This window comes from Thamnophis elegans, chromosome 11 (assembly GCF_009769535.1).
Source record: "Thamnophis elegans isolate rThaEle1 chromosome 11, rThaEle1.pri, whole genome shotgun sequence".
NCBI classification, from domain to species: Eukaryota; Metazoa; Chordata; class Lepidosauria; order Squamata; family Colubridae; genus Thamnophis; species Thamnophis elegans.
Genome location: NC_045551.1, coordinates 30,541,251 through 30,559,776, shown reverse-complemented (window position 1 = coordinate 30,559,776; position 18,526 = coordinate 30,541,251). Strand labels below are relative to the sequence as shown.

Sequence of the window (18,526 nt, the reverse complement as noted above, 5' to 3'; positions counted from 1 at the left end):
GAAAAGAATCTGTAGTTGGAGGCTACAGTCCAGGGTGGGGTGTGTCCCAGCTCTGATGGATGCACCAAAGCTGTGACATTTTACTTGGAGGGAAAAGGATGAGGCTACAATGACTCATGCCCTGTTATGACTGGCTTAGACATGTTCTACATGGGACTGACTTTGAAGATCACTTGGAAGTTACAATGGCTTTTGCCCTAATTGGCGTTTGCTAGTGGACCACATTACACAAATACTGTAGACCCAGTAGTGGTTATCAATAAGCTTCTAGATGTAATTTAAAGTGCTGGTATAAGTAGTTCTTGACTTACAACCATTCATTTGAAGTTACAATGTCATCATAAAAAGTGACTTACAATAGTTCTCACATTTACAACCATTGAAGTATCGCCTGGATCACATGATCAACATTTGGGTGCTTGGCCAATGAAATGTATTTATGTCTCAAACATCCTGAGTTCAAGTGATACCCAACTGCAACCTTCCTAGATGGCTTCTGACAAGCAAAGTCAATGGGAAACTGAATTTGCTTAACAACTGCAATGATTCACTTAACAACTGTGGAAAAACATGTCATAAAATCAGATGTGACTCACTTTGATTAGCAACAGAAATTCTGGTCTCGTTTGTTGTTGTAAGGTGAGGACCTATAAAGTGTTATGTGGCTTGGTGCCTAGCTATCTACAGTTAATTTACCTAGGAGAAACTATTAGTGGTTCTCCATTGTAGGGAAACTTTTTTTTTTCATTTTTATTAGGGTTTATAGGCCGCCCTTTTCCCTGAGGGGACTCAGGGTGGCTTACAAGGAGGGATAAGGCCTGCTGGTGTTCCTTTTCAGTGGCTCTGATCCTTTGGAATGGCTTCCTACATCTGGCTTCTTTCACTATGACTGTCTTCTGAAGTAGTAATAAAAACAAGACTTTTCCAAAGGGCAATTGAGTCATGAGTCTATCTAATGTACATCACCTATATTAGTATAATAGGTATTTATTAGGACTTCCTTTTTGAATCAGTGTATATTTATATTAATTCATCCCATGATGAGAGACAGAGAGGAGAGGAGAGGAAGGGAAGGGAGAGGATTGGAGAGGAGAGGATGGGATGGGAGGGGAGAGGAGGGGAGGGGAAGAGGGAGAGGAGAGAGGAGAGGGTAGGAGAGAAGAGAAAGACTATAGGTTACAGAAGGTTAGCATAATGACAGGTTTGGAAAATTATATCATATCAATAAAACTTTTACACCACCTCTTTAAAACTGCATTTAGATATTAGAACTGGTTTAAAATTAAATATTAGATTATGAGGTTTGTAGCCCTATGTACATCTATCTAGAAGTGAATTCTATTCAAGTCATTGCAACTTGTTTCTAAATTGATAACATGTACATTTGCAGTGTAAAACTGAGTGTCTCATGTTAATAATCCCCCTTTAATTATAGCTTTGGAACAATGCCTTATGTACTCTCTTCTGTAATTTCCATGAAGTCTTGCAATTTAGGGAATAAAAGTCTGGAATGCAAAACCAGCTTCTTACAGGCAATGCATACACTACAACATCTGCTCTAAATTCAGCTCCCCAGAAATTCAGAACATTTGTAAGGATGAATGCCCAGCACAATCTACAAAGATAGGCCAACTGGCCTTCTCTCAGTGGAATCTGTACTCAAAACCTAAATAAATGACTTTGAGAATCACTTTCAAAGACAATATTTGCAAAAACACAGTATATGTGAAAAAACACCAGAGTATAAAACAAGAGTGTACAACATTTGAGAAGTCAAGGGTTGCAAGTGAGACTTCTGACTTTTAAAGGACTGTATAAGATAGTGACATCACTGAAAGGTAAGAGTTTCAAGTTTTGCAGCCCCTTTTTAAAAAGTATTTTAAGGGTGGAAATAGGAATGGGATATCTCTGAGAAGTAAACTGTTCCCATTCTTACTCATAAAAGTTCTGAAAAAGCCTGAAATTGGCCCCATATCTACTCTCGAATGCCAAAAAGGCCAAAAAGTTTAAACCTAAAGTAATAAGCTATATACCTTCCAGTTCTGTGTTTATATAAGTTTAGACTGCTGGGAAATCTGCCTTCAATAATTCTGAAAACTATTTTCCAGATTCTTTGCTGCTTCTTTAATAAGATGCTATCTGGGATTGCTACTTTTGAAATACTTGTGGAAATTGGCAACTGACTAATTCTCAGTTTTGGGTCCCTGGCTGGTTCGATTTTAACAGTGTTTTTGTCATGCTGGAAAAGGAAGATTGTCTATGACACTGTGGATGCTTAGTCAATACTGATTTTTCCAAAAGGCTAAAGCAGAGGTTAGTCAGTAGAAGCTGAATGGAAACTTTCAAAAAACTTTATGCATATTGTCTCCTCTCAGAATGGAGAGATAGGCAAGATTCTAGATAAGGTGATCTATGGAGAGCTCTTAGATATAATTATTATACAACAGGAGATTGGAGATCTGTCAACAAATTAAAATTGTGATATTAAATAAGACAAAGTGGCAGTTGGATACTCGCCAAACAGAATAGGACATGCTTTTTCAGGATCTATCTGTTTCCTGGAGGACACATATACCTGAGAACAATCAGGCTACTGCTATTGCTAACCTTAGATTTCATTGTGCAACTGACAGGCACATCTCATTTGAACTTAAGGTATGTCACATGGAAACAGTGTCTGTCTATGTTAACTATAACAGGGGTGGGTTCCGGCAGGCACTACTGGCAGTTCGCACATGTGAGTGCCACACATGCACAGTGCAATTAAAATTGTTCTGCAAATGTGCAGAAACAATAAACAGGATGGCGTCGTCACAGGTGCCGCCCAGAGAACCAGTTTGGGGGCGTGGCAGGCCAGGGGCATTGCCGGTTCCAGTGACCCAGGCCCCTAAACCACTACCGGTTCGGCCAAACCAGTAGGAACCCACCACTGAACTATAAGTATTGCATCCCATTAGAAAAGTCACTTCTAATTTTTTTGAGAACTATTTTACTTGTCTAATGATGCATCTCATATGTACTTCGTGTGCAACCACAGCAGAGAAGTGGGACAGTGTCATTTACTAATTTTCTGCCTTTTGTTTATCTGACATTCAAAAGGTCTAATTAATTAGCAATCAATAGGTCATTAATTATTTTTTTTGCCAAGTCTGGTACCTGTAATTCTCCAAGAAAAATTTCAATCTGTCTGGAAAAGGATAATAAAAAAACCAGGTCATATCCTTTTGCCTGGGAATTCATATTTGCTGTGGGGTTTCAAAAAGCCAAGCCCATAATCAACCAATGTGTTAGGGACACAGATCTATAAAGGAATTCATGCATAATGTTTAATTACTATAGTTTTGTCATCAATAGTAACAATTACACTTTAACATCTCTTCTTCCACCTTAATTAGAAGACCTTTATTATGACTTGTTATAACATTTGCCATCAGCCCTGCTTGAGGATATATTTTGACAGCTTTTATATTTTGAAGACGTCTATCTATATAGCTTGGTGGTAAATATGGTGGCCTGTGTATTGCTTTATTATATAACTTTTTGATTATGTTAAACTCACACCCTAGTATTCTCCCCTATGGACTACTGCAATACACTCTTCATGGGGCTACCCTTGAAGACTATTCAAAAACTGAAGCTGGTGATAACACTAGGATTGCACATATAATATCTCTGGTATCTGAGCTGCACTGGATGCCAATTTGCTTCCAATTCAAGGTGTTGGTTATTACCTTTAAAGCCCTTCATGTTATGAGACCAAGTTACCTGAAGAATCATCTTGTCCAAATTACATCAAATGTCTCACCTAGCTAGGCAGAGAGGATATATTATGAACCCATCAATTAAAGAATTTTGATTTCTTCCTATCTTTTGACAGGAAGGTGGGTCCCCACTCTTCTGTCCTTCCAGAAGAGGATCAAGACTTGGCTCTGCCAAATGCCATTGGGATAGTGATATCTAAAAATGGCAGGCGAACCAAGATGTGGTTGAGAACTTGAAAACCTCTGTTTTTTAAAAAGTTTTTAAACTTATTTTTAATTCTGTTTTTAGTTTACTTGCTTCCTACAGTATCTCTCTCTTATGTGTATAAATTTGATACATTAAAAATGTCATAAGAAGTGTCTTACAAAAACTGTGCATATATTCTTTCAATAGAGAACTGACAGATATTTGGAAGCTTAACAAACTTTTTTTTCTTACTGCATTTATTTTACAATTATTGCAATTCTGCCTGTTGTCATGAGAGCAATACAAACCCTCACTAAGACTCACTCATAAAAGCTATTGATATCAGAGCCAATCCATTGTTCATGACATGCACTAAATCAACCTGTGGGACATGCCAAGTCACAAATAAATGGAAGCAGCTTGTAGTCCCCTACTCATACTGTACCAGGCATTTTAATGTTTATACAAGATATAATTAGCTAATAGCTTTTGCTGGGCTCCTGTGTTGTATATTACTACAGGTACATTCTTCAGTAATCATCTTCATTAGTTTTTTTATTCTTCATGCTATGAAGAACAAAGTTAATGAGCAAAGATGTTCTACAATTATTACAATTATTATCTAGAGGCATTTGATGCTTTTCTTTTCCTTGAAAACAATTATTGGCATACATTATGATTTTGAAAGAAAAGCCTTCCAATAGTCAACAAAATCATAGAGTTGGAAGGAACATAAGGAGTCATCAAGTTCAGTCTCCTACATACTACAGTATTCATTACATCTTTCCCAAGAGATGACTTATTCACCCTTTGAAAACCTCTGGTGGAGGGAAAGAAACCACTTCATGGGATAATCTATTCCAATGATTGGTAGCTGTAACTGTCAAGAAGTTCTTCATTATATCTAATCTGTACTTACATGCTTCTATACAAGTCCACATGACAGAAGAAAAGCACAACATATATTAAAATATAAACAACTAGATGGTAAAATATCCTACCAAGTATTAAATTTGTTACCTGCATTCATCTAATAAATGGAGACTTTCTGGACTGCTCAGTCTATTGAGATCAGACAAAGATTTTACTTTTTCTTTTCAGAGCACAATTTATTATTAATTATAATGCTTCATACAGCAGGTGGATTAGAAATGTCGCTATTAATGGCCATAATCTTTCAGAATAAATTTGAGAATCTTCTATTTTTTTTTCTTAACACAATTCTTAACCTATTTATTTTGGCTGGGTTCAACCCCCAGATTTCAACTTGGCAATATTTAAACTCTATGCTACCTCACTAATTTTCACCACTAGCTTCTTCATAAACTTCTATAATTTTCCTACTGAAATTAGCACTACACTAGGTGCTATTAACCATGATGCAGTATGTGAAATTTGTATTACCATGCATTGAAGTTTAAACTATTCTTGATGTTCCATCATCAAAAAATATTAACATGAAGATAACATTTATATGTATGCACTTAGAAGACTATAAATTTACTGTGGATCTAGTCTGTACAAAGTTATCCTAGAACCGTGATGGCGAACCTATGGCACGCGTGCCCGAAGTAGCATGTGGAACCATGTTGCCTGGCACACAAAGGGTCTTCCGTTTTTTTGGCGCACACGTACAAGCGATGATCAGCTGGTCTTTATGCATATTGCAGTGCTGGAAACCAGAAGAGCTGGTCTTCTGTTTTCTGGCATCAGCATGCACGCTGGCCAGCTGATTGGTGCGCGCGCATGCATGACAGTAACCGGCAAACTTGCTAGCTTGCACGCATGTGACCACCAGAAACTGGAAGAAACCCCAAAGACAAAATCCAGCTAGAAAACCAAGGAGTCTACGAAATACTATATGCCCTGCAACATACATAGGACAAAGGAACAGGAGAATGAATGCACGTATAGCAGAACACAGGAACGCAGTAAGAAAAAAAGAAAAAAACTTCCTCCCCTTTTCCAGCACTTAAAGCTACAGGACATGAAATTAATTTTGAAGGAACCAGGTTAATCTCCAAAACAGAATACTTCAACAAGAGAATAATTATGGAAGCTATCGAAATAGAGAAACACCCTCACAACATAAATTAAAGTGACGATACCTCCCACCTACCAGACATCTGGAAACCAGCCTTAGTCAACAAACAAGCCCCACCCACCACCCAGGCCATTACAACACGAAACAACAATAGACACACAGCCAGCACCAATCAGCACCAATCTACCAATCATGATACAACCATACAACCAATCATTCCACTTACTGAAACAAAGCCAGCACTCCACACACCCCCACCAAGATTTATAGAAAGACGGCAGCTCCGATCACACTTTAAGCCCAAAACCCAGCCTGAAGATGGCAAGTGAGACCTTGCTGAAACTTTGCCAAGACAATCTCAATCTTACATGGGAAAAGACCCGAATACAACAAGACCAGCATACCTAAACACACACACACACACACAAATATACATACATACATACATACATAGATACATACATATGTATGTATATGTTTTCATAGATTTACACGGGTGTAGGTATGCTGGTCTTGTTGTATTCGGGTCTTTTCCCATTTAAGATTATCTTACTTACATAATTAATCTTACATGGGAAAAGACCCCAATACAACAAGACCAGCATATATATATTTACTACCATTTAGCTTAAGAACTGCAGCATATGAAAGTAAGATAATTCATATCCTAAAGCAGAAGACAAGTGAGTTGTAAAATAATATGCTTTCTACAATAAGAAAAAAATAGTCATGGCTGTAAAATTACTCTAGATTCTGCAGTTTAAAAAGCATTGACTTACATGAATGGAAGATATGCTAATAAGTATAAGAATGTAATTTAAATAACTTCTTTAAACAGAAGATATTAATGAAGCAATGTCTAAATTTTTCTACCATCAATGTTGCCTGATATGCTATTCATTGGAGAGAAGAAAGGAAGGGAAGAAACATTAAGAGTTGAAGCAAACTAATATGCATCAAAACTAATGTTTGAAATGCAAAAATACAAAAAAGGATCAAAGGAAATGCTATCAGCTTTATGCCATTCTCAATGTTGCCACAACTGTTAAATGCCCTGATTTACTACAACCTAAAAGAACTGAAGTTATCTGACGAGAGAGGAGATGGGACATAAATAGTAAATGATTTTAGCCAATTATAATAACAACAAGGAAATGTCAATGGACATTGTTTAACAATATATACATGCTATGGTATTGGCAAAAGTAACTTGGATATAAATTCTAAACAGTGAGTTGGCGGAGGGGGGGGGAGGTTTAAAAACTTTATTAATTGACTTTTACTTAAAAGATGTCATAAAAGTGTAATGTTATTGGAGGATTTTTTGAAATAGCTAATGAATGCCATTATGTGGTTGTGTCTTTAAGTATGAATATTTTGAAGTAAAAACATGTTCAAATAATTGTAGTCAAATGAGAATTGTGATACATTGATAGTAAGATATACAAAGATTTTTGATTTAAAGTGTATAATCTAATATGAACTATAAGTAATGACTGTGGAAGAAATGCACGAAAGTTATCTGTAACCAATCGACACACTTTCTACAATATGTAATGAAGGATGATTCTTTTTTGTGTTTTTGTTCAATTAAAATAAAAAACTTTTTTAAAAAAAGAAAGAACTGAAGTTCAATTGTAGAAAATCTTTGAGAATGTGTATAGCCCTCAAAAGGTAAATACATTGCATTAGTGTTGATGAGTGAAATACATTCATATTTTCTCCCATGTGGATTATAGGGAAGATTTCTATTTGGTAGACATAGAACAACTACACATATTACATTGGCATTGCAGAAAATAACAATACTGTACAAAATAACATTAAAACAACTGTAAATGATGAAATTAAAAATAAAATTGTGTTTATTACTTGCCAACATAAAAAACGGCATAATCTGAATAGACTACCTCAGAATGTAAATACATTCTGGATTGACAAAATTATGTGCCATAATAGCAGTTTCCTTCTGTGAACTACTTTTCTAATAAGCTTGTGGTTTAACATTACTATCAAAATACAAGAGATTCCATAGTAAGCCATGTAAAATTATTGTTTAAATAATATTTTGATGTTGTTTTAAATGAAGGATAGTCATTTGAAGTGAATAAAATTGCTTATGGGACAGATACCATACTCAACTTATTGTACTGAAATTGACAAATGTATCTGGAACTAGGGAGAACATTTTTAATAACATAACATTTCCGCAGCAACATACCAATCTGTCAAAATAGCTTCGTGTTACAGTGCAAGAAATTTGATCTAATCTGGCAACTGATCACATAATGAATCCACTTACATTTCTGCAACTTGAAGATCTGCGCTTTCCTCGAATACCAGAACAGCTCCTAGGACTTGTTGGGGTACTGAATGGAAGAGTAGTGGAAAGGTGAGGAGGGCTCGTTGGAGTCAAAGGAGATATCAGACTGCCTAACATGCTTTGTTTGGAGACATAGTTAATTTGAGAAAGAATATTTTCATTGTCCCCAGCATCACCGCTACCTATTTCAATCTTTTCTTCACTGGTTATACTTCTTAAATAGTCTTTGAGCATCACTTGAGTTGCTGTTTCACTCAACCAGCACAAAAAGAGCTCATCCACTTTCATTTTTAGTACAGGCTGTAAAACTTTGATATTTGGCATCTTGTCCTCCTCTTAATTTATTTTTTGCTTGAATGAAAGCTGAACTTCAAATCAGATTAAACAGATTTCACCTGAAAGACAAAGTGCCTATTAAAAAGATTTCACTTAAGATTATTAAGATTATTAAATCTGTCTGTCTGTCTGTCTCCACTCACCCACCCATCCATCCAAAATATAAAGATGCAAAAAAAGATACAATGTTATTAACAGTTTTAAATGTTTTAGATTGTGGTATTATAGAGCATGAAGGTTAAAATCTTTCTCTCCATAATTTGTCAACTGAGGTACAAGTTAGCAGTATGCTTTTATAGAACATGTAGAATATGAGAAAGAAAAACAATTTCATGTTGAAATACTAGATCTGGGTTGCAAAATGCCACATGATCAATAAATAATGTTTATTGTACCTCTTGTACCCATTTTGTATTTGTATTTTTATAGCCTAGGTCTAGAAAACCAGATGAAGAATCCACCTTTTTCAATTATTCATTTTATTAGGTTTATTTTTAAATGAAGTGAAGGGTTGATACAGGATTTAACCTGAATATGTGCAATATAAATTAACAGCATAAATTAGAATTAAACAATTAATGAAGTCCCAAATGTATTAACCTACAAAGTTATTTAAGGCAGGGGACCCCAACTCCTGAGTTGCGGACTGGGATTGGTCCGTGATCTGTTAGGAACTAGGTTGCACAAGCAGAAGGCAAACAAGCAAAACTTCATCTGCACATGTGCAGGAGCTAGGTTGGGTGTGGAAACCATATACCCCCAGTCCGTGGAAGACAACTTTTCTTTCAGAACTGATCCTTGATGCTAGAAAGGTTGGGAACTGCTGATTTAAATCATACCATGCTTCATTCAATTGCTTATCATACTCAGCATTAAGAGCCTACCTTAGTAAAGCCAAAACATGCTATTTATAACTAAATCTTATGAAACATGAACCAGAGACACTTGCATGGATTCTGTTAATCAGCTTATCTTTGTAGTTTGAAAAATTTAGAAGAACTGCTTCAGACATTACAGACATACAACAATATATCTCTACTAATTCAAGTAGCAACATCCATGTTCAATCAAACCTGGAAAAAAACAAAACCAAACCCTGTTTTATGGAGACAGCTTATTGAAGTAATTCTTTATGAAACATCTTTTGTCAAACTCATATGGAAATCTGAAAAAAAACTTATGGATGCCTTTATGAATGGCAGAGCAGTAACGTTCTTGCATGTGGTTTGAAGCATTTTTGAATTATTTTTTAAGCATTCACAGTAAATATACTTGTCTTCTGCCTCATTCAACTTTAATAAGAAAATGGCAAAATTTATAGTCCGCATCCTTTTATTTGGGAGTAAAACCCAATGAATTCATTTCTTCCTGACCTGATATAAACGCATACGTCTAAAATACTTCTACTTCACCACTGAGAATTATAAAGTACATATTAGGTTATGTACAATGAAGAGTTTCTAACATTACCAATGAAATATACTGTTTATCTTTTCCTCATTAAGGATAACTTTTTAACAGGTAAATCATAAGTAAGGGAAGCAACAGCAGTGTGGATTTCTTAAAGTCAGTGCAAACAAACATAGGTAGTTCTCGACCTACGATCAGAATTCAGCCCAACATTTCTGTTTTAAGTGAGACGTTTGTTAAATGAGTTTTGCCCCATTTTAATATCTCTTGCCATAGTTGTTAAGTGAATCACCACAATTAACAACACGGTTGTGTAAGTGAATCTGGCTTCCCCATTGCCTTTGCAAGTCAGAAGGTCACAAATGGGACCCCAGAACACTGCAACTGCCATAAATATGGCTCATTTGCCAAGCATCTGAATGAGGCTGCAATGGTCATTGGTGTGAACAATGGTAATAAGTCACTTTTTTCAGCCCCATTGTAACTTTGGTCACCAAACGAAATGTGGTAAGGTCTGTACTTCAATATCTCTTATTCTGGGTAGCATTCAGAAGAACATTTAGTGTTTGTACAACATTTGGTCAGTCTTTTGTGAAAGCTCAGTTTCCTCAGCTACTTAGACCAGATATACTGGAATAGATTGTTAATTACTAGGTGATTTTTGTTTTTGTTTTTAAAAAAGGCCTTTTACTATGTTGGTTCCCTTATCCTAAGTGCTCTAAAGAGGATCCTGGAGCTGGAGTGCTGCTAGCACAAAATTTCCTTCAATTTTCTGCAAATAATTCGTGCCATCCCTGGGCATCCCCCTTCCTCCTCCATTCTAAAAAAACAAAAGTCCACGCGGGGATTTCATTTCTTTTTTAAACAGAGCTAGTCTACAAGCAACGCCAACACAAGACTCTGGGCCTTCTATTTTCTCTTTGTGTGAATAAGAGAAGAGGAAACTTTCCTCAGGTTGAAAGAAAAACAAAAAACAGTTGATGGAATCGTGGCTGAAACGCAGCTGTTCCGCAAAAGGGTCTCCAACCTTGGCAACTTTAAGATTTGTGGACTTCAACTCCCAGAATTCCTCAGCCACCAAAGCTGGCTTAGGAATTCTGGGAGTTGAAGTCCACAAGTCTTAAAGTTGCCAAGGTTGGAGACCCCTGGCCCGAACTCAGCTGCTGGAGCGACTCCAAAAGCCCGTTATTCGTTCCAGAAAGCACAAATAGTGTTTATAAATAGGATTACCATACATCCGGATTTCCCCGGACGCGTCCTGTTTTAGCTCCAATCGCGTTCCGCCGGGCCTGAAAAAAAAAAACCCTAAACATCCGTCCGAAACGTCCACAACGGCGGCTGGGGGCGGGGCGAAAAACCAGCAGCGGGCAGAAAGAAACGGGGCGGGACTTCGCAGCGTCTGAAATAGGCGCGTCACTCCTGCTGCCTCCTAATTGGTGGGTGAAAGAAAGGAGGCGTGACCAGAGAATGCACAGAAGCGCGTTTTGAAAAGTTGCTGCAGTTACAAGGAGTGGTTGTTTGGGGAAATGGCTGGCTGCGTACAACCAATGCGGAATTACCAGCTAGAACCTTGTGATTCAATATACCATTGCGATTTAATTCTGCAAACATTAGCCCTTTGGGGACTTGTGACCACAAAAGTATGATTTTACGGAATATAGACCAGGGATCTCCAAAGTTGGCCAGTTTAAGACACTTTTAAGATGGCTGGCGAATTCTGAGAGTTGAAGTCCACAAGTCTTAAAGTGGCCCACTTTGGAGACCCCCTGATATAGACCGTGGTTTATGTTTCAGGAAAAAAAAAACCAGCAGTAGCAAAGAACTGTATTCCCCCCCCCCCCTTCCGGGAAGCAGTAATTTAGTAAATTGAAAGTCTGGTTTAATGCCGCTGACTCTTCCAGGAATGTTAGCGAACACGATCTCTGGAGAAATGCTTAATGTTTAAATCCAAATTCATTCATTGGAATAAAATCAACTCAATTGATTTATTCAATTTCAAAATCAATATCAATTCTCAATCGCAGCCATTCTTTATGTTAATCTCGAGGAGGAGCATCAACATTCATGGGCAGAGGCTTAGCTTTTCTTTTGTGCTCTAGCTCCTTAAAGGGACAAGTCCCATTTTCTGTTGGAAAAGTATTCGTGGTGCCACTTCCATGGCCAAATGAAACATCCTAACTTCATCAGTTACATTGCATTTAATTGTGCTTGAGGCTCCCACATGGGCAGAGACCTGATTTTGGCCAGGAACAGACTGTCAAGTTCAGACACTTGGCTTTGTGTATAAATATTGATTTAGCAAGACATTTGAGATTTCGAAGAGCAGACATTGGTTTAGTGAGAGTCTGAATTGGTACCATAAACCTTGATAGGAGCTCAAAGACTGCCAATTTTATATTAGAAATGAGAGTTATCTTGCAAAACTTGTTTTTAAAACATTTCCATTAAACTTAAAAAATATTAACAGCTAACATTTCTTGAAAGGTAGTGCTTTTAAACAGTTTACGCATTGCTTTTAAACAGTGCTTGTTTGTTACTTTTAAAGCATTGCTTGTTACTTTGTAGCATTATATATCAAAAAAGTAATATGAGAAAAAGGTAGTGTAGTGTAGTGGTTAAGATATCAGGCTAGAAAGAGGTAAACAGTGAGTTCTAGTCCCTCTGGTTGAAATAAACTCTGACGAAAATTAAACCCTAAGGGAAAAAATCCTAGAGGAAGGCGGGGAAAACATCCCTAAAAGGATAGCAGTTTTTCCTTACAAAAACCTTTTTTTTGAATGATCACTAAATGAATAGTGGTGAGTTGAAGACTACCTATAGTGCTAAAATCAGGAAAATTAAAAGCACAACCTCATGAATTGTAATGTAGAAGAGATGTAACTTTAAAATGGATGTCATGGTTATTTCCCCTTTCATAAAAATTTAACAGTAAATTTATAAATCTGTTTAACACATTTCGGTAGAACCAACATAGGCTTCAAAATGTATATCAGCTTTAATGCAAAATTGATTTCATCTACATTAATTCTCCCCTTCAAATTTCTATGTAACATATGAATTATTCCAATTTATTGCATACCTCGTATTTTTACCATACAGTGAACATTTCTACAAACTTACGACTGTTTTTGTTACAAAAAACAAACAAACCCCAGTGTCATTTGCTTATTTTGATATCTTTTATTCAAGATAAGATGACATGCCAGGGAAGAAGAGACATCACAGTTTGTGAAAGAAGACCGCTCCTACTAATAGTTCCTGGAGTATATGTTTATGGTGCAAATAGTCAGCTTTCGATTGGCAAGACTTGTCTATAGGTTAGGCACAATTATGATAGCATATTTTCTTCACTAATATTAATTTCTAATATGTCTTGGTAACGAGAGTAGTTAGTGGCACTGTCGTCATAGGTTTAATGTGGGCAGGGGTGGGCTTCAAAATTTTTAACAAGGGGTTCTCTGCCCAATTGCTGGGTGGGCGTGGCTTTGGTGGGCATGGCCTAGTTGGCCTTCTGTCCCATGGTGTGTGTGTGGGGGGGCAATTTTGCCCTTCCCGCACAACAGAGATTTTTCCCGAGTCTCCGGGAGGGTGAAAATGGTCTCCCCAGGCTCTGGAGGCCCTCTGGAGGCTGGAAACATGCCCTTTTCCAGCCTTCCTGGATTTCCAGTAGGCCCGTTTCTCGCCTTCTCCAAGCCTCTGTGCGCGCCCTGCACTTACCTGCATCCAAAACAGGCCGCAGGGGGACTCCTAGGAGGACAAGGGAGAGGTGGGAGGGGCCAGCCAGGAGTGGGATTTGGGGGTTCTCCAAACTGCACAGAATCTTAGCTAGAGGTTGTCTCAAACCCCTGCAAACCCTCAGCATTCCCCCCCGAATGTGGGGCGAGTTAAAGAAAATAATTACTTAATGTTAGTGAGAAAAAGGTGGTCAATAGGAGATAGGGATACAACTCAGCTTCTGCTGAATCATGACATAGTTGCTACCACAGCATCATAAATCATTCATAGAGAAACTTGTATTGGGAGAAGATGAAAAAAACCAATTTAACATCAGATTAGATAATATGAGATTAGACATTTTAGGAATGGGGATGAAATGAAATCTACATCATGTGCAAATCTTTAAAGCACAGTGAGTGAGAATGAGTGACAATCAAGGTTTGTGCGAGAAATCCCCAAAAGTGCAAAAATGCTCATTAGCTTTGAAGAAAGTCATTTTAGGAAATCTCTAGGAAGACTGAAAGATTATAATAAATTTTAAGTCTAGGTAGCAAAATGAAAAACATTATTGCAGTAGATGTTTTTGCTTTTATGATGCTAGGTATTACAGGTTAAATTATCACACAAACTGTCTTGTGAAAAAAAGATAGCCCTTAATTGTAAGCGCAAAAATGTAGAAGAGATCAAATCATATTCTTATCCCACATTCTCATAGTTCTGCATGAAAACAATCTTAAGGACATTCCTTAAATTTGATAATGTTATAGAATTGGTTCAGATGTAAGTAATTAATATTTCAGCGAAATAATGTGTCATCAAATTAATCAAGAGTCATACCTAATCAGTGCTGATGTATTTAAAATATCAGGACTTTTAAAAAATATTTGTTGAGAATAGCATTGTGTACAGTAATACCTACAACAATAAATCTGGAAGTTGCCTTCAAGAGGAAGAAGAGGAAAATGTGTTTGCAAACTGAAGTTGTTTAAGATGATGCCTAGCACATATTTTGAACAACTGTGTTCATCATATGGAAAATAATGAATATTGACACTGAGAACATTATTTTTAAATTTATCAATACTTTCATAGTTATAACCAGAAGGAGTGCTGTGGGTTTCTTATTATCAGATAAATAAAGTTGCTTTCTTATTGCAAGAAAAAATGAACGTCAGTATTTGCAGGCATCAGAAAGTGGATCCCGGATGATTACATCCTTCAGATTGTTTTTACTATCCCAGAGCAAGCTGGTCATACAGATTCAGATATTTTCAAGTATGTTTTCACTGAACAAACCTTTATTCATTCAGGAGAGGGAAGACAGGTATACTGTAAATTTGCTGAAAACCTCAATTTTTGTTCATATCATCATTCTTAATTGTATGACCACCAAATCCTGTCCTTGAATGTAAAGAGATTACATCCAAATCCCTGCAAAAGTGATGTAGAGGATGGCAAATTCTGTGAAGTTGCCTATACAGGACACATTTTGGATATTTTAAAAAACTGATTAAGTTTTTGCAAGACTTTTCTTGCTTCATGTTGCTTGTTTTGAATGATACATGATAATGATAATCTTGCACCAAAGGCCTCATAGACAAAGGGGAGGGGAGAGAAGATGCCGATTGATCATACTATATATGTATTATGTTTTGATCAGGTTGGTAATCTGAAAAGATTTATATAAAGTTTTATAATTTTCTAGTATACCAGAAATGGAGTCAAATATTTTAAAATGTTGAATGTCACTTAGAACAGTTATGTTTCCTCACCAATGCCAAGCTAGTAGGATAACAGAAAGTACGTAACAATTTGGGTGTTCAGTTGCTTTAAAAAGCCTCTATTTTGAAGGTACATTTTTATGCAGGTTTCCTCAAAAGACATCTTGAAAAGTAATCCATCACTATCAAGAGTTTAGATTTGATATCACTACATAGCAATGCTAAAATACCATAGAAACAAATATCTGACTTTTGGAAGAGATTGATAAAAAAATGGAAGCTGATAGTTTAGTCTATATTTCTCTGCAAAAAAATAACTTACTCTGATGTTAGTCATTGAGATTAAGGTAGGATCATCCAAGATTAGGGTTTGTGGAAGGTGCTATTGATTTGTGTTAATACGTTGAGCCATTCGCATAAAAGCAATGGTGTATAGGAAGCAGATTTTTTTAAAATTATAAAATAGTGTTAGTTCTAGCTAGCAAGAACAATTAAAAAAACCCTGCAGTGGTCTGAGTGCTGGACAGGTTACAGTCTGGTCCAATTGATCCTCAACCTACTCATACCCCCTTTATATCAAAAGCAACCAAGGATTGTCAGAAAGTTGTTCCACATCAGAAAACATGTGTGTCTGTGTGTGTGTGTGTAATTATGCTGAATCCCCAACATTGTTTTTATCAAACAATGTTATTATATGGGTATCTGTACACAATTTTGTGATACAGAGTGAAAACTGGATGTTAGTTCTTAGAATATGTAACTATTGCATATTCCAAGATCTTGTTATAGCTAGAGAGTTTGTGGTTTAATTTATCAAGGTTGGAGTGATATATGAGGGAAACAAAACAAAACAAAATCCTATCTGTCCATGTCATGTGTTGCTGGCTCTCAGTTGTGTATCCAGCTGTTAAATTCCATTAAAAGGGAGTTAAAAATACATTAAATATTTTCCTGTTGCATTGCTGTATAAACATCTACTGCAGTTGCCATAGGGACAGTAAATTAAGCGAATCCTGGTCAGTGAGATGGCAAATGAAAGGGGACTTTTTAAAAAGGATAATCTTATGACAAGAAATATAATTTATTCATGTTAAAAATAATTTTAAGAATAGTTACCCATTTAATATTCTCTTGAGCTTTAATATTCACGAATTTAGGACTTATCATCCAGAATAAAAGGGCTGCACTATTTCATATGAGTACAGATTCATTTCTCAGCCCATTGCGAAGGAAATTTAAACCTGAGAATCTCCCAGTGGGTATTGCTGGCTGTAGAATGCTCTTAAACTAAACACGGCACATCTGTGCCATCTTTTAATGTAAGGGCTAAAAGGATAAATCAAATAGTTTGGCACCTTGCCCATATCAGTCAGCTATGCCATTTCATTCTCTTCTTGCAGCTGTTTACCAAAAATAGAACTAGAATAGTGAGCTGCAGATCATATGCCATCCAGAAGTAGAATCATATTCAGGCAAGAAATGTGAACAATGTTGGCTCATTACACATGCTACCCACCTTGACAGTAAGGGGGACGGGGGAATGTAATTCAGATAAATTTAAAGTGTCTGACACTTTTTACTATTCTAGTGCAGGACATTTCTAGGAAGGAAAAAGGGACAAAATGATGCAGGATTACATTATGAATTGCTTTTTAGTTTGACAGCTTGCTATGATTATTTATGGCAGTGTTCTTCAAACTTGGAAACTTAAAGTTTATTTATTTATTCATAAAATTTATTGGCCGCCCATCTTACCATAGGGTAACTCTAGGTCGCACTAAGTTAAAGATAAAAAGCTAAAATCAAAACCCAAAGACACATGGGGATGGTGGGGACCGAGTTGGGGGGGGGGAAAGAGGGATCTGTTATTATTCAACCACCTCCATTGAGCTGACTCCCCCCTCCTGGTCCTGCAAGCTGACTGGCAAAGCCATGTCTTTAGGCCCTTACAAAAAGATAGGAGGGTTGGGACCAACCTCACATTGGGAGGCAAGATGTTCCAGAGGGCAGGAGGAACAGCAGAGAAAGCCCTCCAGCTGAAATAATTGGACTGATGGGACCCACAGTATGCATCCTCTGCCAGCACAAGTGGTACAGGCCAATCCTAATGGGGTGAGACATAACCTGGGGCCATGCAATGAAGGACTTTAAAGGTGATGCTGACACCTTGAATTGCACCCGGAAGCTGGTGGTAACCAATGCAGCTCGTGGGCAGTGGTGGTACAGAGGCCATTCTTGGGGCCTCCTAAAATATCCATGCTGCTGCACTCTGCACCAGCTTCTGAATACCTCTCAATGGTATCCCCACATGTAGAGAGCATTGCAATAATCCAGTTGTGAGATGACTAGGGACTGAATAACTAGCGCAGGGAATCCTGGTCTAGGAAAGGCCACAACTGGCACACAACACAAAGTTATACAAAGGCTTTCCTAACTGCAACTGCCACCTATTCATTAAACAAGAGTTGTGAGTCCAGGAGAACACCTCCCTCCCCAAGTTGCAGACTGGGTCTTTCTGGGACAGTAATACCTCATCCAGAGTCAAAGATGACAAAGTCCTGGAGTCCGGAGCCTGCATATCCAAACCTATTTGGTCTTGCCAGGGTTCAGTTGAAGCTTGTTATCCCTCATCCAGGCACCATGAAAGGGTAGCCACAGTATCACTTGGGTCACCAAGAATGGAAATAAAGAGTTGGGTGTCATTAGCATACAATATATATCTCAACCCATGGTGATGGATGATCTCACCCAGAGATTTCATATAGATATTGAAAAGGAGTGGAGAAAGTACTGAGCCCTAAAGTATACCACAAAATAGTGGCTGAGAGCTGGACGCCTCACTTCCAATATGATTGGAACCTGCCACAGAGAAAGGAGCCAAGCCAATGCAGTACTGTGCCACCCAACCTCATCCCCTGTAGCCAGCCCAAAAGGATACCATGGCTGATGGTATCGAAAGTTGTGTGGCCTTCAAATTGTAGAATTCTGCTGGCTGGGGAATTCTGGCAGTTGAACTCTACATATCTT

The 18,526-nt window shown here is 37.4% G+C and overlaps 1 protein-coding gene across 2 annotated transcripts in view; it reads right to left on the bottom strand.

Annotated features, from left to right (window-relative positions):
* Nucleotides 1-11,413, bottom strand: part of PPP2R3B (protein phosphatase 2 regulatory subunit B''beta) — a 41,702-nt gene extending 30,289 nt beyond the window's left edge. Inside the window, exons 1-2 of one of the 2 annotated variants that reach the window (XM_032226642.1) lie at nt 11,292-11,413; nt 8,295-8,710 (exon numbers count right to left, since the gene is read on the bottom strand). In XM_032226642.1, the coding sequence (XP_032082533.1) occupies nt 8,295-8,639 (345 nt within the window). In that variant the 5' untranslated portion in view covers nt 8,640-8,710; nt 11,292-11,413. Of the gene's footprint in view, nt 1-8,294; nt 8,711-11,291 lie in introns of those variants that run through there. The other variant, XM_032226643.1, reaches the window with a different exon arrangement.
* Nucleotides 11,414-18,526: the final 7,113 nt, after the last annotated feature.